This window comes from Salvelinus alpinus, chromosome 19 (genome assembly GCF_045679555.1).
Source record: "Salvelinus alpinus chromosome 19, SLU_Salpinus.1, whole genome shotgun sequence".
Lineage (NCBI taxonomy): Eukaryota > Metazoa > Chordata > Actinopteri > Salmoniformes > Salmonidae > Salvelinus > Salvelinus alpinus.
The window spans coordinates 32452700-32480075 of record NC_092104.1 but is presented as its reverse complement, the minus strand read 5'-3'; the positions used below and the strand labels follow the sequence as shown (position 1 = coordinate 32480075).

The 27376-nt window shown below is 42.9% G+C and overlaps 1 protein-coding gene across 1 annotated transcript; it reads right to left on the bottom strand.

Annotated features, from left to right (window-relative positions):
- Nucleotides 1–1696: 1696 nt before the first annotated feature.
- On the bottom strand, nt 1697–26962 carry LOC139545383 (rabphilin-3A-like). Its single transcript, XM_071353097.1, has 19 exons — nt 26715–26962; nt 15330–15529; nt 13225–13318; nt 12998–13009; nt 11983–12111; nt 11633–11762; nt 11363–11446; nt 10635–10815; nt 9130–9315; nt 8819–9001; nt 5278–5357; nt 5042–5116; nt 4663–4772; nt 4336–4462; nt 4179–4235; nt 3846–4000; nt 3522–3603; nt 3246–3342; nt 1697–3139 (listed from the first exon to the last, which is right to left on the bottom strand). Exons 2-19 carry the CDS (start codon nt 15352–15354, stop codon nt 3009–3011), a joined length of 1938 nt encoding a protein of 645 aa, XP_071209198.1. The 5' UTR covers nt 15355–15529; nt 26715–26962; the 3' UTR covers nt 1697–3008.
- Nucleotides 26963–27376: the final 414 nt, after the last annotated feature.

Sequence of the window (27376 nt, the reverse complement as noted above, 5' to 3'; positions counted from 1 at the left end):
ATTTGCACATGATCATCTGATGATTTATCACCCCAGTGTTAATCTGCTAAATTGTAATTATTCGCTCCTATGGCCTATTTATTGCCTACCTCCTCATGCCTTTTGCACACATTGTATATAGATTTTATTTTTTTTATTTTATTTTCCTACTATGTTATTGACTTGTTTATTGTTTACTCCATGTGTAACTCTGTGTTGTTGTCTGTTCACACTGCTATGTTTTATCTTGGCCAGGTCGCAGTTGCAAATGAGAACTTGTTCTCAACTAGCCTACCTGGTTAAATAAAGGTGAAATAAAAAATTAAATAAAAAGTGTAGGAGTTAGGTTAAAGGGTTAAGGTTAGGGGAAGGGTTAACTAAAAGGGTTAAGGTTAGGGTTAGGGTTAACTAAAAGGGTTAAGGTTAGGGTTAGGGTTAACTAAAAGGGTTAAGGTTAGGGGAAGGGTTAACTAAAAGGGTTAAGGTTAGGGTTAGGGTTAACTAAAAGGGTTAAGGTTAGGGTTAGGGTTAACTAAAAGGGTTAAGGTTAGGGTTAGGGTTAACTAAAAGGGTTAAGGTTAGGGTTAGGGTTAACTAAAAGGGTTAAGGTTAGGGTTAGGGTTAACTAAAAGGGTTAAGGTTAGGGTTAGGGTTAACTAAAAGGGTTAAAGTTAGGGTTAGGGTTAACTAAAAGGGTTAAGGTTAGGGTTAGGGTTAACTAAAAGGGTTAAGGTTAGGGTTAGGGTTAACTAAAAGGGTTAAGGTTAGGGTTAGGGTTAACTAAAAGGGTTAAGGTTAGGGTTAGGGTTAACTAAAAGGGTTAAGGTTAGGGTTAGGGTTAACTAAAAGGGTTAAGGTTAGGGTTAGGGTTAACTAAAAGGGTTAAGGTTAGGGTTAGGGTTAACTAAAAGGGTTAAGGTTAGGGTTAGGGTTAACTAAAAGGGTTAAGGTTAGGGTTAGGGTTAACTAAAAGGGTTAAGGTTAGGGTTAGGGTTAACTAAAAGGGTTAAGGTTAGGGTTAGGGTTAACTAAAAGGGTTAAGGTTAGGGTTAGGGTTAACTAAAAGGGTTAAGGTTAGGGTTAGGGTTAACTAAAAGGGTTAAGGTTAGGGTTAGGGTTAACTAAAAGGGTTAAGGTTAGGGTTAGGGTTAACTAAAAGGGTTAAGGTTAGGGTTAGGGTTAACTAAAAGGGTTAAGGTTAGGGTTAGGGTTAACTAAAAGGGTTAAGGTTAGGGTTAGGGTTAACTAAAAGGGTTAAGGTTAGGGTTAGGGTTAACTAAAAGGGTTAAGGTTAGGGTTAGGGTTAACTAAAAGGGTTAAGGTTAGGGGAAGGGTTAACTAAAAGGGTTAAGGTTAGGGTTAGGGTTAACTAAAAGGGTTAAGGTTAGGGTTAGGGTTAACTAAAAGGGTTAAGGTTAGGGTTAGGGTTAACTAAAAGGGTTAAGGTTAGGGTTAGGGTTAACTAAAAGGGTTAAGGTTAGGGTTAGGGTTAACTAAAAGGGTTAAGGTTAGGGTTAGGGTTAACTAAAAGGGTTAAGGTTAGGGTTAGGGTTAACTAAAAGGGTTAAGGTTAGGGTTAGGGTTAACTAAAAGGGTTAAGGTTAGGGTTAGGGTTAACTAAAAGGGTTAAGGTTAGGGTTAGGGTTAACTAAAAGGGTTAAGGTTAGGGTTAGGGTTAACTAAAAGGGTTAAGGTTAGGGTTAGGGTTAACTAAAAGGGTTAAGGTTAGGGTTAGGGTTAACTAAAAGGGTTAAGGTTAGGGTTAGGGTTAACTAAAAGGGTTAAGGTTAGGGTTAGGGTTAACTAAAAGGGTTAAGGTTAGGGGAAGGGTTAGCTAGCATGCTAAGTAGTTGCAAAGTAGCTAAAAAGTACTAAGTAGTTGAAAAGTTGCTAATTAGCTAAAATGTTAAAGTTGTCCATGATGAGATTCAAACTCGCAACCTTTGGGTTGCTAGGCATTTGTGGTATACGCTGACCCACCCCACTCTACCTTAAGTAACCATCTGTCTTATGTAACCATGCCAAACGTACCATATCATGCTAATTTGAGTGTCCTGGATTTACATGTACTATGTTAAGTCTAGTTAATGAGACCAGGGTGCTATAAACAGCACTCAAATAAGGACTAAAAGTGAACACTTGACAGAAAGTGAGTACATTTTGTTCTACCAGGAGTGCTATCATTCAAAATCTTTAAACTGATACTGAAAAACTAAGAAATATACTCTCCATACTAAATGTCATTGAATTGATTTGTGAATCATGCCCTTTTTCATAGTCCAGAATATGTTTATCCTCAATTTCAGAAGATCAGCAACATGTGAAACTTCTTCATGACAATGCCATAATATTAATTAGATATCATTAAATAAACAGCTGTGTGTCCTCAGAGTGTTTTCATGTGGTTTTGCGTTCTCATATAAGTGGTAATAATACCGATGGTGTCATTTTACCAGAAATCAAGGATTACAACCTGCCAGTCTAATGAACTTCATTGTTCAATGGGTGCTGCAGATGTTATCCCACATAGAATGCCATAACATATTGCTTCGTCGTCTTTTGTGCGAGTGCATTTCAAATGTATTTTTATTTAGTTTGGGATGTGTCAAGTTCAATAACACCTTCAACAGGCATGATCGTCTCAATGCAACTGTATACTTCAATGTCAAACATTAACATAATTTTTTGCCTTAAATTGTTGAATTTGAAGGATGATTTTAAAGTATACCATGTTTTGCCTCTTGGGGAGTCCACTTGGCAGATAAGTCTCAGTAAAGGGGGAGAGATTGGAGAAGGGAATATCACACCTGGGAAAACAGGGGAGGATGGGAAGGGTGCATGTGGTGGGTTGGGTTGAGGGCATGAAAGAATGAAGACAGCCAGACAGGAAGACTACCGGTAAGTACAATAAAACTAAAACTAAAATGAAGGTTCTTGGGGAGGTGTGGAGGGAGGTTAGACAGGGTAATGTGAGAGAGGAGAGGGGGCTGAGTATAGAGGGAGAGGACTTAGCTCATGCAAGGTGGGGGTTAGTTGCTGTTGACAGGATTCTCATTCAACAGGGTGTGCCAGCGCTCTATCTTCTTGTCCTTGTTCTTCAGGCACTCATACCAGTGCTTCAGCTGCTCCCCTTTGGCTGTGATGCCCAGCTGACACCCACCTACAGCAGACCAACAGATAGGGAGGGGAGGGTGAGAGGACTGGTACAACATGGAACATTTCAACCAGGTCTAGTAGATCTCGAATGCATCTCCTATGGATCTTACCGATGTAATCGTTGGATTTCCCAATGTCGTAGTCCCACACTGAGATGTCCAGGGTCTTCTTAGCCAGGTCGCTGTGCTTGATGTCATAGCTAAATTCCTGTAACACAACAAGTGAGAAGTCTCACGATCTCCAATAAATGGAATTTAAATCAGTACACAAATCAATACATTGAGGTATTGACAGACATTTAATATTAAAAGCACAATCAAAGTACTGCTGTCAGATGGTTACTTCTGTCTTGTATTATTATTGCAAGACACCAACAGGGAACTGACCTCGTTGTACTCTGGGTTCAGGGTTTTCTTCTTGATATTTGTTTTGTTCTTGGCCTTCTTCCCCATATCAGGTTTCAGGCATCTAAACACATCACAAACAAGACAAACATATTTTGATGTTGTCATCCTGCATTTGGGGATAGGAAGTAAATTGCAAAACAGATGTATTCTACTGTGCAAATGAATAACTTTGACATAATTCAATTTGTTTTGATATTTGAGAGAAAAGTGAATACTTCATCATCTAAACACTGGAAAAGTGTTAGAGAAGAACGTGTGTTTGTAATCACTCCTGATAGCAATCACAGTGAAACAGACACGGACATTTCGACGAATGGGTCAGAGTATCCATTGGCGTCCATGGAGGCCAGGTGAACGCAGCGCACCACACCCACAAGCAGGCGGTTCTGCTGGGTGCTGTACACGAGGGAGATAAGGATACGACCACGCTCCTCCACATCTCCACCCTCCTTTCCACCCTGGAGAGAGCGAGGGGGGTGAGGTGGGGAGGTTAGAGAGAAAGAGAAAACAGGGAGCGAAAGATGGGTGAGAGAGAATGGAAGAGTGACATTTTATATCATATCATGAAGACATGATTTGTATGAGGACACGTAGTGGTAGTCCACATGCCTACGCATGCTGGTCATACACCAATACCTCATCCTCATAGAGCGAAATGCCTCGAGCCCCTCCAGCTGTTGCGGTCTTCTTTGTCTGTGGATGGATATGGATATGGGTGGTCCAATCAGACATTGAAACAAATGGGACTCTTACTGTATATTTAATGTGTGAAGCAGGATGATATACTACTTACAGGGACAACTCTCTCTAGACACACGTTGAAGTTTTTCTTCTGATTGATTTTCAGTTTCTTCAGTGCAACGCGAGTTTCTCCAATAAACTCATTATGTCCAAACTTGTCCTCATCACAGACAGAGATCCTGCATCAACCCATACAGGACATCAATAATATTGGATCATAACATCCATAGAAGAAATCATGGAAAGTAAAACAATTCAGCCCTTAGATAAAATGTCAACAAATGGAGACAACAAGACAGGAATTAAATAGTGTTGTGGTTTAGTGTTGTCTTGATGTTTAGTGAACCCTGTGTTTTGTTTCTCTGCTTCCAGTATCCACCTGAGAGTCTTGCGCTGCATGTCCTCATCTGTGAGTCCGTGGTAGACCAGGGTCTCGTTCCAGGCTGGGTTACGGGTGTTTCTCAGGGTTTTGGTGCGTAACTTGGTGGACTGCAGCACATGAGAGTAGATACAAGAGATCAAGATAAGGAACTTGACTTCAGCACTTATATCTGAGGCTGGATAGAGGCAATGGAGCTTCGTATGTAGTACAATGGATAATCCTTATGCCACAAGGTGGCAGGCTTGAGCTAATGGGCATGTATCATAGCATCACAGACATCATTCTCAGATTTTTCTGAATCATGACACATACCATAATAAATACACAAGCATATGTTAACCCCCAGGTAGAAAATAAGGAAGGTGAATTCCATCACCTTACTGGCCCCTGGCAGCAGATGCAGCTTGACATATGGATCAGCCAGTCCATTGGAGTCCATGGGCTTCAGTCCCTGAGGGAAAGACAAGACAACACATACTCTTTATGTCACCAGACAGGACAGCAGGGACAAGGAGTCCCTGTAAATTTGAACTACTGCGGCAGCATCTTTTAAACACAGGCCACTTCAGTGTAATTGTCTCAGGGTGAGTAAATGAGTGCAATAGGTGGTACCTTGGCTTTAAGGATGCTGCAGTGGAGACTGTTGTTCTCCTGCTCATAAAGCAAGCTGAACTCCAGCGCGCCAAGAGTGGCTGAAAACCATCCAGGGCAGTCATTAGATCAGATAACAGACAGGGTGTCTACTCTGACTGCACTGGAACACAGACACTAGCAGTACATCTAAGACAAAAGGCACTGAGTTGTAAAGAGAGTCTAGACAAGGAAAGATTCTCAAAGTATCAGAAAACATTGAGACTGCCGGCAGTAATAGAGACATGAGCTTCACGCCAGAGGGCAGACAAAAGAACAGAAGATCAAGCGGTGAACTGATAAAGGAGGGAGAAATGCATAATCCAACAGTGAATCTGCAGCCTAAATGGTCTGTAAACAGATTAAATACGTTATGCATCCGTCCACATATTAATAGAAAATTCCATTAAAAAGCAGCAAAATATTACTGTAATATCAAGGAAACTAAAAATATGACTCACAAAGGAACACATTCAGGAAAATAATGTTCTAGTTAAAAAGACAGAAATACCCCAATTCAAACAGAATATGAAAAATGTAAATAAAATGGACTGATAAGAGTAAAAAGTACTGGACATTCAGCTACAGAGCAGTTAAATGGGAGTCTATACATAGATGTTAAGGGAGGACAAAACTGTGATGATACTGATAATCAATAGGTTTAAATCTATCATCCCTTCATTTAAAACAGTAAACCCCCAACATCTCCAAACCACCACATTGTAATGGTTGGAAGGCTAGCTTTTAAAACCTGCAACTCCAGTAGCAACTCCTACCAGTAGTAGTAACTCCTACCAGCCCTTACACATCCCGAGCTAATACAATTTCAAATGGCTGGAAAACATTAAGAGTACAGACAGACAAAAGAAAATGCACAAATATAATTTGTATGATATAATGCCATCTCCAGTAACTGCAGTACCTTCAGAAAGTATTCATACCCCTTGACTTATTCAACATTTTGTTGTGTTACAGCCTGAATTCAAAATGGATTAAATATTTTTTTTTTCTCACCCATCTACACACAATACCCTATAATGATCAAGTAAAAACATGTTTTTAGAAATGTTAGCAAATCTATCGAAAATGAAATAAATAAATGTGTAATTTACATATTACAAGTATTCACACCCCTGAGTCAATACATGTTAGAATCACCGTTGGCAATGATTACAGCTGTGAATCTTTCTGGGTAAGTCTCTAAGAGCTTTGCACACCTGGATTGTACAATATTTCCACATTATTGTTTTTAAAATTATTCAATCTCTGTCAAGTTGATTGTTGATTATTGCTACAGCCATTTTTAAGTCTTGCCTTAGATTTTCAAGCCGATTTAAGTCAAAACTGTAACTGGGCCACTCAGGAATATTCAATGGTAAGCAACTCCAGTGTATATTTGGCCTTGTGTTTTAGGTTATTGTCCTGCTGAAAGGTGAATTTGTCCCCCATTGCCTGTTGGAAAGCAGACTGAACCAGGTTTTCCTCTAGGATTTTTCCTGTGCTTAGCTCTTTTCCGTAAATGTTTATCCCACCCAAAACACTCTCTAGTCCTTGCAGATTACAAGCATACCCATAACATGATACAGCTACCACCATGCTTGTAAATATAAAGAGTGGTACTCAGTGATGTGTTGTGATGGATTTGCCCCAAACATAATGCTTTGTATTAAGGACATCAAGTTAATTACTTTGCCACATTTTTTGCAGTTTTACTTTAGAGCCTTATTGCAAACAGGATGCATGTTTTGGAATTTTTTTATTCTGTACAGGCTTCATTCTTTTCACTTTGTCATTTAGGTTAGTATTGTGGAATAACTACAATGTTGTTGATCCATCCTCAGTTTTCCTATCACAGCCATTAAACTCTGTAACTGTTTTAAAGTCACTATTGGCCTCATAGTGAAATCTCTGATTGGTTTCCTTCCTCTTCGGCAACTGAGTTAGGAAGGACGCCTTCATCTTTGTAGTGACTGGGTGTATTGATACACCATCCAAAGTGTAATTAATAACTTCACCATGCTCAAAAGGGTATTCAATGTCTGCTTTTTATTTTTACCCATCTACCAATAGGTGCTTTCTATGCGAGGCATTGGAAAACCTCCCTGGTCTTTGTGGTTGAATCTGTGTTTGAAATTCACTGCTCGACTGAGAGACCTTACATATAAAACCTGAATTTAAAATGGATTACATTGAGTTTTGTGTCACTTGCCTACGCAATACCCAATAGTGTCCGTTTTTAAAAATTAATAAATATATTAAAAAAGGAAGATCTGAAATGTCTTGAGTCAAAAGTATTCAACCCCTATGTTATGGCAAGCCTAAATAAGTTCAGAAGTAAAAATTGACTTAACAAGTCATATAATAAGTAGCATAGACTCTGTCTGCAATAATAGTGTATGTGTGGGGTACAGAGAATAGGTAGTCATTCAAAAATCATGTTAAACACTATTATTGGAGACAGAGTCCATGCTACTTATTATATGACTTGTTAAGTAAATGTTTACTTCTGAACTTATTTAGGCTTGCCTTAACAAAGGGGTTGAATACTTTTGACTCAAGACATTTCAGCTCTTCCTTTTTATCCTTTTATTGGGTATTGCGTAGGCCAGTGACACAAAACTCAATGTAATCCATTTTAAATTCAGGCTGTAACACATCAAAATGTAAAGAGTCAAGGGGTGTGAATACTTCTGAAGGCACTGTAGATGCAAACAAATGATTACTACTACCAACCCTTTATACCATTGAGCATACAGAACCAGGACATCTCTGAGTAACTGATCCTGCACAACAGGACCTGACTGTCCTAGCACTGCCCACTCCATAGATAACTACAACCAATGAAGCCTCTGCTATTTCTGCCATTTCTGCTGTAACATTTGGGAACTAATCAAACACAAGGGAAAAATAGATCCCGTCAGAGCTCTCGTATCACAAATAATGGGTTCTGTGCTAAATTCCCAGACCTCAAAGTAAATTAAAGCCCCATCCCCCAGGGAGAGAGGAAAGGCTATTCACCGCTAGAGGGATGGAACATGACGTACGCCTGGCATGACACGATTCCCATCACTCAAGGGAGACATGAAAAAAATGGTTCCATTACAGTTTCTCATTACAGACTCACTATTGACTCGTTTTACATCCTCTTATACTTTACTTCCAAGATATTGATTCACATGCTTGGATAACATATGGTGGGTATCGTATATCATCTCCAATAGAGCTCCATGAATTCTACTAGAAGGATACACGTTGGCTGCTAGTATTATTAGATGATTCATATGCTTAGAATGCTACAAAGACCACCGACTCAAAAGAGTAAGAGATCAATCACGGAGATGTTACAACAGACTGGATAAAAGTGTCTGCTGAATGACTATGTAAACAAATAGAAATGCAAAGAGCAGAGTCTTCATATGTTGACTTAAAACAGCCTGGAATACGTAGAGAGAGATCACTGAAGCAACAGACACAGAGCCCATGTGGTAGAGGTCTAAGCTGGAAGGACAAGATGGTCACTTACTGGCCTCATCCGAGTCACAGCTGTTTGCATCCTCCTCCTCCTCAGGCGGGGGGGCTTGTTGTGGAGCAGGAGGGGAGTTGTAGGAGGCAGGCTGTCTCTTCTCCTCCCGCACTGCAGGAGTCACTCTATCCTCCTCTGGAGCAGTGATAGTGGAGTAGCCACCTCCCTCCATCTCCAGTGGAGCTACAAGCACATACAAGGTAAAGATTTGTTTTTTATCCGTTGGTCACTCATAATTCCATCCTCTATGAATGAAAAGTGTGTTTCAGTGTCAAGGCTGGTCTGGTGATGTGAGTCCAGCTTTTCCCTACCCTGATTAGCTGATGCTGCTGAAGGGGGCCTGGAGCTCTGGACTGTAACAGCCTTCTGCAGCACCACTGGGCTGTTCTGGGCACCTCCCTCAGAGTAGCCAGGACTAGCCCCACCAGCGGCAAAGCGAACCTCTGTCGGCTTATGGGCCACAGGTGGTTTGCCAGCGCGCCCCTGTGCCTCTGGTCCTGCAACACACATGCACACATGAACAAGCGTGCACACATATAGGCACACACACACACTCACACGTCAGTGTATCACTGAGACTACGCTGCAGTGGAATCCATAATTCTCCCTAGTCTCTGTGAATCCTTTTGATGTTGCAGTTTTTCCAATGCACAGGCATTGACCTACATACAGTACAACAAGCCGTGGCAGGCAACCTTGATCACATCATGAAGCCTGGCTTTTTACTCTACCTTTCCCCCTTACTTTCTTTTATGAGGATATCTCACTACAATGGCAATGACACTGCTGCAAGTGGGAGCAGATTGCCAGGGCCCCCTGGAGGTGGGGCCCTGGCAATGTACTTCCCACTGCCTAACTGAAACCACCCACTCCTGGATCTGGCTGTCTGAGAGGAGGTGGCAGTTCCCATTCTGTGAAACAGATCTGGGCTTTCATGGTAATGATGAGAAATGAATAACATAAATAAATGTTTGGAGGGACTGGAAGCCAGTGGGAGTTCCCAACATCTGATGATGTTTGTCTGATGAAACTGGAGAGATGGTGCTTTGAGAGGGTGGCTATAGGGCAAGTATGGTACTCTAATGTACAGTACTGGGTCGAGGATTGGGTTAGGGTGGTAGCATGATTAGGTTCTGTTGAAGTAATACTGGGGTTGACTGAATGACTCACCTGCTCCCTGGTCATAACTAGGAGCGTGACTCTCCTCTGGACCTGGGAGATAGGCAGCACAGGACACTGAGGCTTTCTCACCCCTACAAACTCTTACTTCTGCTTGGTCTTCTGTAATGTTTCGTATCCGACTTCACCACAGGAGGCTGCTGAGGGGAGGATGACTCATAATAATGGCTGGAGAGGAGTAAATGGAATGGTTTTTGATACCATTCCATTTATTCCATTGCAGCCATTACTATGAGCCCCTCCTCCCCAATTAAGGTGCCACCAGCCGCCTGTGGTACATGTTCATGAATTAGGACCTCTCCTGTGTGTACATTTCCCACTGGGATACGTTGCCAACAAAAGACAAAATAGGTCTGCTAAATTTAGAAATCTGAAATCACAGTCTACATCATGGCTAAAGAACATTGTAGATACAATTCAGGCTTTCCGTTGCTTTCTTTTTCAAGTCGTTTTAGAATGTAATATTGAGTTCAGGGCAACATCATTCCCATTTAGCTATAATTAGTTCGCTGAATCTGTTTCATTCTGCCGGCCAGTTAATGAAAACAGACCAAGTCTGTATCTACTTTGCCACTCTCACAAGCCAAGAAAGCAATCAACCTGAAACAACTCTCACAGCTCTGTCTGGCCTGGTTACCTCTGGCCTGTGCCTGTGCCTGTGGCTGATCACCAGCAGCCCTGGGGTCAGAGGCTGCTGGCTCCTGGGGTTCTGAGGCCCGCTGGGCGCTTGACTCTCTGGACTTGGAGATGGGCATGGGCGAGGGCAGGAACTGCTTGGGGAAGCCTTTAAAGAACCAGGCACCAGATCGCTTCCACACCTAAGAGATGATGAAGAATCTTTCATCTTTCAGATCCCCAATAGCTGACGCCATGACAACAGCTAGTCTCCTGGGGTCCAAAAAGAATGGCCTGCGTCATACAAGCTTTAACACTGACACCTACAATCTTAGAAAAAAGGTGCTATCTAGAACCTAAAAGGGTTCTTCGGCTGTCCCCATAGCAAGAGCCCTATTTTGTTCCAGGTAGAACCATTTTTTGTTCCAGGTAGAACCCTTTTGAGTTCAATGTAAAACCCTTTACACAGAGAGTTCTACATGGAACCCAAAAGAGTTCTATCTGGAACCAAAAATGGTTCTACTTGGAACCAAAAATGGTTCTCCTATGGGGACAGCTGAAGAACCCTTTTGGAAGCCTTTTTTGTAAGAGAGTACACTCACTGTTAATCTCCCTGATCCCATGTCTCGCTTGAAGTGAATCGTCACTTTGTATTTTTGACCCACCATGTCTTTTAATTCACTATGGCACATAGTGTAACATCACGCTATGACATATCCCTGTCACCATGTGTTTCACATAAACACTCACCTCTCGCTGTTCGCTGCAGATCTTGCAGAGCCACACAGAGCACGGCCGGCTCCCACTCTGCACTCCACACTTGGTGCACATGTGCTACAGTAGAGGAGACACAGGTTCACAAAGAGGTCCCAATGTCATAAATTACTGTACCATTTCATTGCTCAGGATCTATTGTGGCCTAACGTGGTCCATAATAGCCTATCACAGCAAAAGCTTTAGTGCCTTTGCCTTCTAGGGATGGGCCAAAAACCAATCTTTCCAACCCCGTGCTGCACATACCTTTTTGCAGTCCTCACACACCACTGAGCTGACCCCTGGCACACCCAGCTGCTCCCCACATAGCAGACAGCGGTTCACCCCGTCCCCACACACCGTCTTCTTCATGTCATCTAGACGGTTCACCAGGCGCCTGCAGCAGTTGGGACAACTCTCATTACAGCCAATTACCAGTAGAACATAAAGTTCAGTTGGGTAAATGTGGTAATGATAGTCCAACTGATTGAATAATGTTGTCTGTAATTCTATCATCTTGTGCTGCATTTTTGCAGAGCTGAAAATGTAACAACACTGAGGTATGCAATTCAATGGAGCTCCAATCTATTAGCTTAGAATGTCTCTTCAGTTCTCACCCAATTCTCTCCTGCTCCATGGCCTCCATCTTCTCAGCACGGGCGATCACACCGTTAATGATCTCCTTCTCCTCGTCAGTCAGGTCCGGAGCGCCGGGACCAGGCCTGACCTGGTTAGTCCAGTTACCCCTGACAACCACACAGGAAAACTGTCTGGGGCTGAGGCATGCATGGTTTGCTAGTCCAGGTCAAACCCTCAGACATACAGTGTGAAATCAAATGCACATGCAAAATAACGCTCAAACAGAAGAGTGGACAAATAGACAGCAGCATGCAATAGACAAAGAGACAGGACGTAATACAAATAATACCATAATGGCCTAATGCACATTTGCACATTGTACAAACACCCCGTCATTGTGTCCGAAACATATGTGAACATACAATCATTCACAAGTTTTTTTAGTTTTTTATTTTTCCGTTATTTTACCAGGTAAGTTGACTGAGAACACGTTCTCATTTGCAGCAACGACCTGGGGACAGTTACAGGGGAGAGGAGGGGGATGAATGAGCCAATTGTGAACTGGGGATTATTAGGTGACCATGATGGTTGAGGGCCAGATTGGGAATTTAGCCAGGACACCGGGGTTAACACCCCTACTCTTACGACAAGTGCCATGGGATCTTTAATGACCTCAGAGAGTCAGGACACCCGTTTAACATCCCATCCGAAAGACGGCACCCTACACAGAGCAGTGTCCCCAATCACTGCCCTGGGGCATTGGGATCTTTGTTCAGACCAGAGGAAAGAGTGCCTCCTACTGGCCCTCCAACACCACTTCCAGCAGCATCTGGTCTCCCATCCAGGGACTGACCAGGACCAACCCTGCTTAGCTTCAGAAGCAAGCTTCAGAAGCAAGCCAGCAGTGGTATGTAGGGTGGTATGCTGCTGGCGAGTGAATCTACACTTACCTATAAACATACCTTACACACACAAACACACACTATAATAGTAGATTGGAGCAGTGCAGAGGGGGGAAGATAAGAGAGATGGAGTGAGAGCTTTTCTACTTACTGTTCCTTGTCACTGAGTCCCAGCCAGGGCAGAGATGAAAAGAAAACAGACAGGAGAGGAAAACATTGATTATTGCCTGGGAAGGCATGGAAGTGTTAACAGCACCATGAAGTGTTAACAGCACCATGAAGGGTTAACTGCACCATGCAGCAGGCAGCTGTACCCGGCGATTCCCGCAGGGTGCTTAGTGTACCCAGTGTGCCTGCTGTTCTGCCACCAGTTCTTACTTGGCATGCATGCTCCTCTGCCTGTCGTTGGGTACCCAGCGGTCCGAGCTACCGCCCATCACTGCGTTCGTCATGGCTGCTGCACTATAGCACTCTGCAGGTGGACACACACAGAGATGAGACACACACAGTTAAATGATAAATGCTACATACAAGAATAACTTCTTATACTGAACAAACATATAAACTTTATGAGATGAAATAAAAGATCCCAGAAATGTTCCATACGCACAAAAAGCGTATTTCTTTAAAACAATGTGCACTACTTTTGTTTACATCCCTGTTAGTGAGCAATTCTCCTTTGCCAAAATAATCCATCCACCTGACAGGTGAGGCATATCAAGAAGCTGATTAAACAGCATGATAATTACACAGGTACACCTTGTGCTGGGCACAATAAAAGAGCACTCTAAAATGTGCAGTTTTGTCACACAACACAATGTCACAGATGACTCAAGTTTTGAAAGACCGTGCAATTGGCTTGCTGACTGCAGGAATGTCCACCAGAGCTGTTGCCAGATAATTCAATGTTAATTTTTCTACCAATGTCATTTTAGAGAACTTGGCAGTACGTCCAACCAGCCTGTTCAGTGTTGTAACCGACTTCAGTGGCCAAATGCTCACCTTCGATGGCCACTGGCACGCTGAAGAAGTGTGCTCTTCACAGATAAATCCCGGTTTCAACTGTACCGGGAAGATGGCAGACAGCGTGTATGGCGTTGTGTGGGTGAGCGGTTTGCTGATGTCAACGTTGTGAACAGAGTGCCCCATGGTGGCGGTGGGGTTATGGTATGGGTAGGCATAAGCTATTGACAACGAACACAATTGCATTTTATCGATGGCAATTTAAGAGATACCGTGACAAGATCCTGAGGCCCATTGTCGTGGCATTCATATGCCGCCATCACCTCATGTTTCACCATGATAATGGACGGCCCCATGTTGCAAGGATCTGTACACAATTCCTGGAATCTGAACATTTCCCTGTTCTTCCATGGCCTGCATACTCAACAGACATGTCACCCATTGAGCGTGTTTGGGATGCTCTGGATCGACGTGTACGACAGCGTGTACGACAGCGTGTTCCAGTTCCTGCCAATATCCAGCAACTTCGCACAGCCATTGAAGAGGAGTGGGGCAACATTCCACAGACCACAATCAACAGCCTGATCAACTCTATGCGAACGAGATGTGTTGCGCTGCATGAGGCAAATGATGGTCATACCAAATGCTGACTGGTTTTCTGATCCACGCCCCTACCTTTTCTTTAAGGTACTGTATCTGTGACCAACAGAGCCATAGCTGTATTTCCAGTCATGTGAAATCCATAGATTAGGGCCTAATTTATTTATTTAAATTGACTGATTTCCTTATATGAAATGTAACTCAAAATTGTTGCATGTTGCGTTTATATTTTTATTCAGTGTAGCTACAGAGACTCATTGCCCTAAATCACTTAGGCTGTATCTTAAGATGTGCAATAACGTTCTGTGATATCTTCATTGGAAACAACATTCTCCTCTTGTCACACATGAAATCAATATGGGTCACACATTGTTAGATTATTACGCTGAATTGTTTATTCAAAGTTATCTTATCTCATATTTACCACCACTCATATCAATCCATGAAATCCATGCAGGAAAGAATAACTAACTGTCAATTGAAACAATTTATTGACGGTCACATTTAATCTCCCCTGTTTATGCAGCACTGACTTCAGCACTAATATTGCTGCACTCTCATCAGCAGGCAGAACCCTCTGTCTGCTCCAAGTGTGTGGGCCAGGATTGCAATGGCCTTGAATTGGCTTGTCACAACACACACTTACTCTAATTGATGTAAGAGTCTGATACTGATACAGTACATTACAATACCAACAAGGGCTATGAATAACAATCATATCAGCCGTGATCTGTGTAAACTCTTATGGCAACAATCGATAAACCATGTCTCCCAATGTCTAGCCAATTCTTACAGTACAATCCATGTTTATGCGCCACAGTGATGCAACCACTGAGCAATTAAATCCAATGGAGCAAAGTGACAAAAGATACCTGCAGAAATCAATCGGAGTTAAGTGAACTGAATGTACCTGTACACACCGGGTGTGTGTAGGTGCACGTTCATAAGACTCAAAACTCCTAAGGGCCACCACCAGGCAGAGCGAGGAGCGACACCCAACCAGCAACAGGGCGGGTCCTCAGGGAATGAGCAGGGTGGGCAGGGTCAACAATCCTCTTTCCACAGCAGCCTGTCTCCGTTTTAGAGGCTCCTCCTTCCAAGGCTGACGGGTTGCAGGGAACTGAGATGTGATGTGGCGTGATTGGAGAGAGCGAGGGTGAGACAGAAAAAGAGAGAGAATAAAGAAAGTGTAAGGAAGGAGGAAAAAGGAAAATCATTCAATCTAATTTGTCTTCAGTTTGCTCTGATTACTCCACAGAACTCCAGATGACCACTGCAGAACATAGCTAGAAGCGAGAGAGAGAGAGAGAGAGAGAGAGAGAGAGAGAGAGAGAGAGAGAGAGAGAGAGAGAGAGAGAGAGAGAGAGAGAGAGAGAGAGAGAGAAAGGTGGGGGGTAATGCTGATCTGCAGTATTAACTCCTGTAGGTTAACACTCCAACTTATTCTGATACTGCTTGTTCATTGAAATCACCAGCAGAATGCACAACAATTTCCATGTGGGAGGATGCCTTATTGTATTAGCCTGGAACCTGTCACACTATGTAAATGTAGACTACAGTAAGTACACTCGGCATTCATTCATTATTTCCCACTGTCCAGCTCGCGAAGGGAACAACATAAATGTATAACACTATATACATCCCATAGGTTGAGTCTCACAACTATGATTCTCCTTCACTGCACACAAAATTAATCATCCCTCTTTTGTTCCGGATGGTTATCCTGGGGAGGCAGATAGAGAGAGAGGAGAGGAGGGGGAGCAGAGGTGGAGAGATACTCAGACATACACTACACAGACACTGGATGAGCAGCTCTCACCCAGACAAAGCTTTGTATCGCTGCAGATAGACACTGTTGCGTCACTGGGGTGAGTGTGCAAGAGAAAACGCCTCAGCTGAAGTAGGTTTCCTGTCAGTGCTGGCTACACGGAGCTCATTAGCAGAGACCTTCAGGGGACTGATTCAGAGAAAGGACACGACATGCTGGTCAACATCCTTCAACAGCCTTCTCTTTAAATTAGACTGTCTCAATAAGTATGATGCAGGGTTGGCACTTAGTCTGCATCATCTTTACTATGACCCTCATACTGTGTTGGAGAGTCAACCAGCTCGTCATTCATTCATCTCATTCAGTGTTGGAGAGTCAACCAGCTCGTCATTCATTCATCTCATTCAGTGTTGGAGAGTCAACCAGCTCGTCATTCATTCATCTCATTCAAGTGAGTCAGTCAGGCTGTGTATTGTGCCTTGAGAAGAAGCTGGCATTTTCTCCTGCATTTTTCCAAATGACGGGGGTCTGAGAGCCAGCACTGCGCACTGCATAGCACAGCGATGCCCGGGGACAGGAGAAACAACCATGCAGAACCATGTGAAGCTATGCCAGAAAAGAATAATGGAAGACAGAGGGTGAGATGGGGGAGGAGAAAGAGAGACGGAGACATGGAGGAAACCAGAGCACCAACATCGTTGTCTCCTTCGTCATTACCATCACTCATCCCCTCATACAGAGGTGGAAAGGACCCATTTAGAAACCTGTGTCTCAATCAAGTGACTAACAGGATAGTCCATAAGCCTACTAGTGTGTGTCATTTAGGACCCCAGCCTTACGTCTCCTCCAACCCAACCTGTTCGCAGGGGAGAGATAAAGACGTGTTTCCAGCAATGTTCCAATGGTGTTCCTGAATTATAAAACATTGTAAAACAAAGAAAAAAAAGATTTCAAACACTACTAGGTATAGAATGACTAGCTTGCTCCCTCCCATTGTAGTATGAATTGGACACTGACTATAAAACTTGCTTTGATCTTTAAAAACTGGGGAGGGTGAGACATGAGAGGCATCATACAGTAAGTACCCTTACTGAAGCTCTGACTGCAATGGACGCTCTCTCTCTCTCTCTCTCTCTCTCTCTCTCTCTCTCTCTCTCTCTCTCTCTCTCTGACTACCTTGCATCTTTTTATGGAGCTGACTACCTTGCATCTTTTTATTACAGCACACAGCACAATATCAAGACCATTATGACCACAATCACTTCCTTTCATTTCCAAATGGCACTGGGTTATGTCCCACCTTTATATCATTTTTTAATGGAGATACACCATTACAGGACTCCTTCTGCACTGAATTTCCAGCGTAAGAATTCCTCTGCCCTGCTCTGAGACAAGAGAGAAATGTCTTAAGTGGGTTAATGAGACTCTGAGATCAATGTAAACTCCCACGATTGGTTTTAGTTTAATTAATAATTCATCGGGGCAGTGTTCCTATTGTGACTCACAGAATTGAAAGTTATTTAGGGGTGGAGCTTGAAAAAGCCTGTGTCCGGCTTCATGGCACTGCTGCTACAGCCGCCACCCACCTACCCACCTACCTACACCCTACAGCCGCCACCAGCCGCCACCCACCTACCTACATGGCTTGCCATTGGCTGTTGTTGTCTCCCTGAGGGCTGATGTGACAAAAAAGGGCTGTACTGCTGAGCTCCACAGCCAATCCCTTTTGAATCCCTATTGGTGGCAAGTTGATGCATTAATCACTCTTCTGTTCAAGGGGCTTTGTGTCATCATTCCACCAAGAATCACATTATAACCATAAGTTAATTTACATTACACACACAACAGATATTAATGTGAGAAGCACAAAAGCACACTTTTCCACATGACATATTACATTTCTGCCATTAAGTTGCTATATGCTTAGAAAGGACCACCATGCTCTCAGAGTCTTCAGTAAGTCTACCTCAGAACCAGCTGCTGAAGGGCTTGTGCCTCTGCTCTGCCTCTGTCTGTCAACCACACCCTCCTTATGCTGAGCTGAGCTGGCCTTTTAGCCATAAAAACCTGGAAATAATGTTAGCAGAGGACTAACAAAAGCCATTAGGAAAAAAACACCCTGATTGGTTGGCACAGGATGTTGCCCTGTAAAGACCACTTGTGTGTAGCAGTGCTGACAAGTCCCCCAAGCCCACCCCTTATTAAACCCTTTTCCCACTATCAAACCGAACCATTCTGCATGTTACAGTGGCCAGGGTAGGAATGTTTTATTGGGGTGGTGCAATATTCTTGCTGGTTTCAACAGTGGGACTGATTGAGGACTCAACCAGCCAATTCTCTACATTTAAAAAAAAAGCTCACGCTTTTTGCCAAAGAGTCTGTTGGCAGTAGTAAGCGCAGCTGCAGAGATGCTTGGTAGTGGGGTCCTGGACCAGAGCCTTCGGCATCACTGATCTGTGTGGGTAGGTGGGAGGTAGTCAGGACTCCTGGGGTGTGCACCGATGGAGAGTGGAAGATGGTGTTATGTCGAGAAGCCCAGAGAGACCTGGTTAGAATACAGCCCTTCCACTCCTTGTCTTGTTTGCCCTCACACACTTTGTATATAAAGACACATGGATACTCTGACCCAAATGCTCCGTTCATGGAAATGAACATTTCCATTTCAGAATATGAAGGTTTCTGAAAAACATAATTATATTTCAGTGATAAGAAGCACTGAAGCATCCAACGGGCAATGGGCTGATGCAGCCAATCTTTTAAAAGCAATCTTTACAGAAGTGTTTGTATATCAGTCATGGTATTTCCTTGAAAGGTACTCTGAAATAACCTTTTTCCTACTCTTCAACAAAGCAGTGGTTTCTGTTTGGGAAGCTTTTCTTTGGGCTTTCTTAACTATCAGATTATCAATGAAACAATTTCATATAACAACATGTGGAACGAACATGCCTCTCCGACATGTAGAACAACTCTATTCGTGGAATTTTTATCTTCAGTGTTTGGCAACTGAATGTGGTTATGCCTACATCCATTACTTGATGCTGAAATTACATTTTGAATATTTTTATGAGGTTTGATGAATGATTTACATGGTCAGAGTCACTCTCCCATGCTCATACTCACTTTGGCTCATTCATCCTCTAACTTCCACTCCCTACGTTATCCTTAAATCTAATCAACTTTCTCATTACAACCGATGAAACGCCGCATTCCAAAATTGTATCTTTGTCATTGGGATCAAAGAGTGCTTCTGGCATTAATGTGTTCTGGGGAAATGGGCAGGGGACTGGGGAGGCCATTGGTTTGAGTGAAAGGCCCATTCTCCGTCAGCCCAGCAGGAGAGGGGGGTGAGATGGTGAGATAGCAACCCTGAGGCCTACATATGGACAGAACTGTAAAGCACTGCACCAAGTAACCCTCTACTGCAGGACGAAAACTTCGCTCAGCATTTCTTAATTATTTACAACTCCCACCCCATCCTCCACTGCTCCTCACTCCAGTGAAGCGGGTTCTCGTACTCATTTTTTAAGGCCTTAGTGTGCACTTTAGTTATTCATTACTCTATCTGCAAGACATTGTGTGTCTGAACACGTACAGTGGGCTCTGGGGGGAAAGGAAGAAGGAGAAAAAATTATGCGATAAAGGAGAGCTTGGCAGGAAGGAGGGATGGGGGAGGACAGGAAAGGGGCTTCTTTTGGGAGCCTGTTGGTATGCCTGTTGGTGAGAGATGTGGCTGTGGTTTAGCGGAGGGGAGGGGCTCTTCCAGGTCTAGGACATACATTACATGTCACATATGGTGCTCTTAGACCGTACCACCAGTGTTACACTAGTGTACTGTATACACCCAAATGTTATACTAGGGAAATAGTGTTTCCATAGTTAGGGCTGACACTGAGACTTGTGAAGAGAGTCATTGTAAATAAGAATTTGTTCTGAACTGACTTGCCTAGTTAAATAAAGATTCAATTAAATAAATTAAAATAAAAAGAGCAGAATCAACAACCTCTGCATAATCAAAACGGTTGCTTTGTGAGAAGCTGTTAAAGTTCACAGTTAGCCATTTTTATGTAAATGTCATCAGAAAACTACAAGTGGCCTGGCTTTGGCTCAAAGTGAGAGCATGTCCGCCGGAGCCATGGCCCAGTTAGACACGGCTGCCGGCCTGCGTAGATGGAAAGTTTGAGCCTTTTGGGTAAAGCACTGGGGTAAATCCTGTATGGAAATGTGCCATACAGTATTAGCCCTGTTTTCAGTCATATGAACGGGTCAGCAGGGACCATCTGTGTGGCCATCTGTGAGGAACAAAGAGGCGGCTTCACCTCTCTTCGGATGAGAGAGGATGGCCCTCCCTAGGTCTCACAGCCACCACCACTTCCTCTAGGGAGGCATATTTCCAGATTCAGCCCCTTTGGGTAACAAACAGGAAAGACCCTCCTGTGACCAACAAGCACTTGCGCTGTCGCTACCCTGCAGACACGGCAATTTCATCCAAATAGAGCCAATGAGAGAGGGCACTGGAGAGGGCTGGCACACAAACACATACAAAGGATAAGTACACACTCACACACATACTGTACAAACAACACTTCACACATAAATAGGATGCAATTGTACCTATGGTCTCTTAGCATGATGAAAACAAATACAAATCTACAGGCATCTTCAGCAAAAATCTATTTAATTCCAACATTATCTGTTGCATGTGTAGGCCAATTTAAATTGAGTCATTGAGCAATTGCAATCTTGACTTTGGCAACCTGAAAATGCAAGCATTATGCAGACACCATTCATCATAAAGGCAGCATCCACCGGATTATATTTCAGGATGGGCTCCTCGTCCCTCATGTGCTCCCAGCTCATAGTCTGGTGACTCATCCTTGCCGTACCCCAGAAGTGAGAAGAGGGACGTGGAGATTAAACTCTAGAGTTGCGAGTCATTTTCCACTCATTTCCTCACTACCTCTCTCCATCTCAGGAAGACAGGCATAATCAGATGTGCATGGGGCATTACATTAAACCACGCATCTTCCAATGTCAAAATATCATGGCTTATATTGTTACTCACAAGCCTTGAAATATGGCTATTAAACTAGACATGTTTGTACATGGCCTAAGCGGAGGAGGGAAATAGAATCGCATCCCTTTCTGTCTCTATTGTCTCTCTGAGGATAATGGCGATGCCTCTGGTGGGCCCCCGGCTGTTCTGCTGGAAATCAGCCATGAGGAGCTGGCACACTTCAGCTGATGGCTATCTGACACTCCCTCTGGCCCCGCCAGAAAACTAGCAGGTACCATGTCCCTGAGTGTTTTTCAACAGGTCCCTGTTTGCAAACAAATCGCACCCACAGGTCTCTCTTGAAAAAAGGATTTTCATCTCAAGGAGACTAACCTAGTTAAATGTTTATTTTATTTAACCTTTATTTAACTAGCCAAGTCAGTTTAACCTTAATCAACAAATAAAGGTTAAATACATTTTAAAAACATACACTGAAAGACGATTTAGAATTCAGCTATTCAGATAGGAGGGACAGGTGTCTAGGTTAAAGTTTAAGTGGCTTGTTGAATCTTTATTTAACTAGGCAAGTCAGTTCAGAACAAATTCAATTCAGTTGGCCTCAATTCTTACCCTGAGGCATTCCTCTTGATGTGACATGTTGTGTCCTGACTCCTGACATTCATGTTCAACCTGTTTAAGTACAGCTTAAGTACTGCATGTACTCACTCCTCAGCTTCCTCCCATCAAACAGCCTCCACCATACAGCAGGATGATGAATACATCATTTGTGCACTGAAGCAGTGTATTGACAAACTGGTAGGGATTGCGATCTGCTTCAATTATCAATTCCAAAAATAGATTCCACATGCAAAGATTGATTATTTATTTATTTGGATTTGGCAATTTTGGGTGAGGTTGTCAGTCAGCTTTTCTTGAACATTTAATGACCCGTGATAGGACACGCTTTGATTAAAAAAAGGTAGGTTCAGCAGTTTGATTAGAAGGGAAACCACTTGGTGAATGACTTGATGATAAGCTTAGGCAGTACCACTCAACACTCACTCCCTCTCTACAATTACCCCATTAGGAAAGGCTTTTGATGAGCCAACTGTCTTAATGACCTGCCACTTGGTGATGTAGTGGGATCAGCAGTGGTCCTCTCCATCGCCACAGCTTAGCTTGGTCTGTCTATGCTGCTAAAGGGTTGCCAGTGGCAACATAAGAGGGCCTGTTATCCTCCGTTAATTTTAGAACAATCTTATCTATTGGACTGAGTCTGCGGTTGATTCTCTCTATTGGGGTGTGAGCCACTTGTCACAGATTCAACCCTCATCAAAGCCAGGCTATAGATATGGCCAGTTCTGATTCTAAACCTCTCTTTTGGGTGGACTGTGGAGTTATTGTCTCATCAATGGCCCTTCTCTTCATCACCACAGCAGCTTTTGGAGAGCTGTGATAACAAGTGTCCAGGGGAACCCACTCTGTCAATCGATCCTGATCCCACGCCTTGATGATCCTTAGAGGAGTACAAAGAAAAACATCTCACTCCCTTTGGACATGGAGACACAACACACACATAAACATTCATATAGCTATACAATCAACAAACTGTGTACAGCAGTCATGTACGTAAAAATACACAAATTCATGCTCAGAAATCAAATACAATATGATACAGTTCAGGCTTTTATCTTTTCCCCAAATATGGATTTCCGAGGAACATGAAGAAGAGGAACAGAACTACCTTTACCATCTGTGACCATGGTAACAAGGAGATCAGAAGAAGAAAATCAGATTGATAAAATACTGTGTGTGTGTGTGTGTGTGTGTGTGTGTGTGTGTGTGTGTGTGTGTGTGTGTGTGTGTGTGTGTGTGTGTGTGTGTGTGTGTGTGTGTGTGTGTGTGTGTGTGTGTGTGTGTGTGTGTGTGCATGAGTGTATGTGTGCGTGCATCACGTTAAATCTAATTTCAGAGGAAAAATAAATAGGGGTACAAAACACATTACTAATTACTAATGACTCGTGTGCTTGGGAAAACTCTGAGCCTGAATTTCAACCCTTAATAATGCCTCCAGCCTGATGGCCTTCCTTCAGTCCTAGAAGTAGAATCAAACAAGAACCAGTCCCTTAAGAAAGCATGGTCTAAGGAAACAAACCCAAAGATACTGGAGTATGGGTACATCTGCCTTCCAGCCTTAAATTATGTAGTTCGCTTGCAGAGCACTTATCTGTCTCTTTCCAATCTTTTTTTCTACCTCTTTCATGACCACCTCTCTCAGAAGCCACTGCTCCAAAACCGCCATAAAAAAGCCAGACTACAGTTTGCAACTGCACATGGGGACAAAGATCGTACTTTTTGGAAATATAACTATTTGACCATAATGATCATCGTTATGTTTGGAGGAAAAAGGGGGAGGCTTGCAAGCCGAAGAACACCATCCCAACCGTGAAGCACGGGGGTGGCAGCATCATGTTGTGGGGTTGCTTTGCTGCAGGAGGGACTGGTAAACTTCACAAAATAGATGGCATCATGAGGGACGAAAATTATGTGGATATATTGAAGCAAAATCTCAAGACATCACTCAGGAAGTTAAAGCTTGGTCACAAATGGGTCTTCCAAATGGACAATGACACCAAGCATACTTCCAAAGTTGTGGCAAAATGGCTTAAGTACAACAAAGTCAAGGTATTGGAGTGGCCATCACAAAGCCCTGACCTCAATCCCATAGAAAATTTGTGGGCAGAACTGAAAAAATGTGTGTGAGCAAGGAGGCCTACAAACCTGACTCAGTTACACCAGCTCTGTCAGGAGGAATGGGCCAAAATTCACCCAACTTATTGTGGGAAGCTTGTGGAAAGCTACCTGAAACATTTGACCCAAGAGAAACAATTTAAAGGCAATGCTACCAAATACTAATTGAGTGTATGTAAACTTCTGACCCACTGGGGATGTGATGAAAGAAATACAAACTGAAATAAATCATTCTCCCTACTATTATTCTGACATTTCACATTCTTAAAATAAAGTGGTGATCCTAACTGACCTAAAGACAGGGCATTTTTACAAAGATTAAATGACAGGAACTGTGAAAAACTGAGTTTAAATGTATTTGGCCAAGGTGTATGTAAACTTCCGACTTCAACTGTAGAAGGGATTGATAGGACGTGTAGGGATAGGAAGGTAATATGGTGTGGTGTTATTAATGCCCATAAAGAAATCTGGGGAAGTAAGCATTAAGATAACAATGGGAGTATAGTCGAAGAATTTATGATTAGTGTGTTCAACTGTATATATACTGTATATACCAATCATTAGGAACACCTTCCTAATATTGAGTTGCACCCCCCGTTGCCCTCAGAACAGCCTCAATTCGTTGGGGCATGTACTCTAAAAGGTGTCGAAAGCATTACACAGGGATGCTGGCCCATGTTGACTCCAATGCTTCCCTCAATTGTGTTAAGTTGGCTGAATGTAATTTGGGTGGTGACCATTCTTGACACACACAGGAAACTGTTGAGCTTGAAAAACCCAGCAGCGTTGCAGTTTTTGACACAAACCCATGCGCCTGGCACCTACTACCATACCCCGTTCAAAGGCACTTAAATATTTTGTCTTGCCCATTCACCCTCTGAATGGCACACATACAAACTCCATGTCTCAATTGTCTCAAGGCTTAAAAATCCTTCTTTAACCTGTCTCCTCCCCTTCATCTACACTGATTGAAGTGGATTTAACAGGTGACATCAATAAGGGATCATAGCTTTCACCTATATTCACATGGTCAGTCTGTCATGGAAAGAGCAGGTGTTCCTAATGTTTTGTACACTCAGTGTATACTGTGTATGGTGTGAAGCTCATCTTTTCCTCCCCCTCTCACTCCCCCTGTCTCTTGACACACATGGTCACATTTTTCCTCCTCTCTCGCCATTCCATTCTCTTTCTCTACAGCAGCTGATGTACATAGATAGCATGGTAGAGAGAGAAGCAGAGAGAGAGAAAGAGAACGAGAGGGTGCAAGGGTGTTGACCAATCGCTACAGTAGTTGCTCATGTGAGAGGAGGCAACTGCAGATATCGCAAGCCGTTCATTCAGTCTTATCTCCCCTCCCCCATGTAATCGCCATGCTTCAGGACTATGGCGAGAGTTTGAGATGGTCATTTCAGGGTTTCTCAGTATAGTCAGTGTTTCACCTAGATTTTCACTAGATTAGGCTTCCCTGAGTAAATGGACCACCGGACCAGTCCATGCTTGGTTTTAACCTCAACAATAAAACAATGGCACAACCATCAGGAAAACATAAGCCTTATGGTTGTGCCATTGTTCTATTGGTCAGGGGATGTTTGGTATGTGATGTCTCAACCTCCTCTTCAGGGCATATTGAGAACAGGGGTGGGGGGGCATGGGTATCTGAACCACAGCCATGTTGAGGTTAAAACCAAAACCAACCATAGACTGGTCCTGTGGTCCATTATTCAGGCAAGTCTAATCTAGGGAATAATCGAGGCGAAACACTGACTATACCGAGAGAACCTGAAATGATGATAGTACTCCCAATACCACCATCCCCAACTCTTGTCATAGACTTGAAGCAATCATTTAGAATCAATCTGCCTGAGTCAGGTCTGGAGTGGAAGCACATCAAACACTGATGTGTTTCTCTCAAATCCTGCAGCAACGCCCAGGGATGAGATGAGAGGAAGCTTACTGCAACCACAGCATCTCCCAAATGACTTACCAGGGCTCTTGTCCCACAACACAACTGCAACAAGGAATCATCCAGACCTGAGAGAATGAATTGAAGTCTGCCACCAATCTCATTGTAAAGAGGCACATAATGCACATGGGTGTGTAGAGACGTTGGTGGAGGAATGGAGACTGCATGAAGCTTTGCCATAATCAGTGGTTATTAATGGACCACATTATTCATGAATGAAATGGATAATAAATTGAAGTATGTCAAAGAATTATGAGCCTATACCAATTAATCAGCATACATATGACGCTGTATTTTACAACAGACTGTAGCCTAATATCAGTTTTATAGAAGCATTGGTTTATGCTAAACATAAAATGACGTCAGTAAAGCTTGTACCTTACTGTTTAGTCGGCTGTATGGCACAGTATACATACTATTGGTATTCAAGTAATTTCACTCATTCAAAGCTTTTATTAGAGCTGAACATAATATGCTATCTATTTACTTGGTTTCATCTTCAACACGTACATAAGGTAGATAAAAACTATGTTCCATTGGGTCCTTTTACAGAAATAGCATCCTATTGCATACCATAGGTCTATGTAATAATGATATAATTTTCGAATTCAAATAAATGTTCATTGAGATCATTCAGATAAACTGAAGCGCAGCGAGCGCTCCATCAATGTTTCATGACAGAATCAGCTAGTTCCCATATGTTTGCACAATGTTCCTTTATTCATGCAACTGCAGTTGTGGAAAAAATATTGAATAAAAGCACACTGAAGTGAAATGCAGCCTAATGCTCACAATAGATGCAGACCGTTAGAAAACCATAGCAAGCCTACCTGAGATTCCAGCCCTCTCTCGAAGGAAGATGTCAGGGAATGACGCGAACTCATTCTATACTGTAGGCTACTTGGAATCAACAGCAAAACCGTTCATTGCGCATGCAACGCCTGTCACGAGCAATATTTTTGCCAAGACGGGTGCTTCGTTTTCAATTCCTTATAACACGGTCGCTAGGGGCTGATCTCCACACAATGCGCCCTGCGTGGGCTCTCTCCTCTGTGGTAAGCTCTTGGTACTCTGGGAAGAAGACCCCTGCATCCAAGTAGCCTCCATTGATGCTCAAGTGGACTCTTGCCTGGTTCTACTTTAGATTTGTCTTGGTTTCTTGGTTCTACATTTTTCTTGCAACTTACCATTTAATTGAATGGCTACACTAGCTGAATGAAAGTAGACTAAACACTTTCAGTAAAAACTACTTTCCAATAGCCTAGACTTTTAACATTGAACCTTATTTTAATGGATTTGATTTGATTGGATTTGGATGCTCAATCCGCCTCCTGGTCGGGGTAGCATTATGAAGTTTCTGCCCCCCCATGAAAAGGTCACATTGCATGTCTGTGTTTTATAGGCTTCATCAAACTTGCCCTGGTCATCTACAAAACGTGTTGCCAGAGGCATATCGTTAATACTATTGCCACACGTTGTCCTCGATTTTTTG

Bases quoted from the DNA above. Each gene is read 5' to 3' on its own strand.
- LOC139545383 (XM_071353097.1), bottom strand. From the start codon at position 15,354: ATGAACGTGCACCTACACACACCCG. The intron at 11,447-11,632 runs GTATGTGCAGCA...CCTCTACTGTAG, and splicing joins TGTGTGAGGACTGCAAAAAG to CACATGTGCACCAAGTGTGG. The intron at 5,358-8,818 runs GTAAGTGACCAT...GATGGTTTTCAG, and splicing joins CTGTGACTCGGATGAGGCCA to CCACTCTTGGCGCGCTGGAG.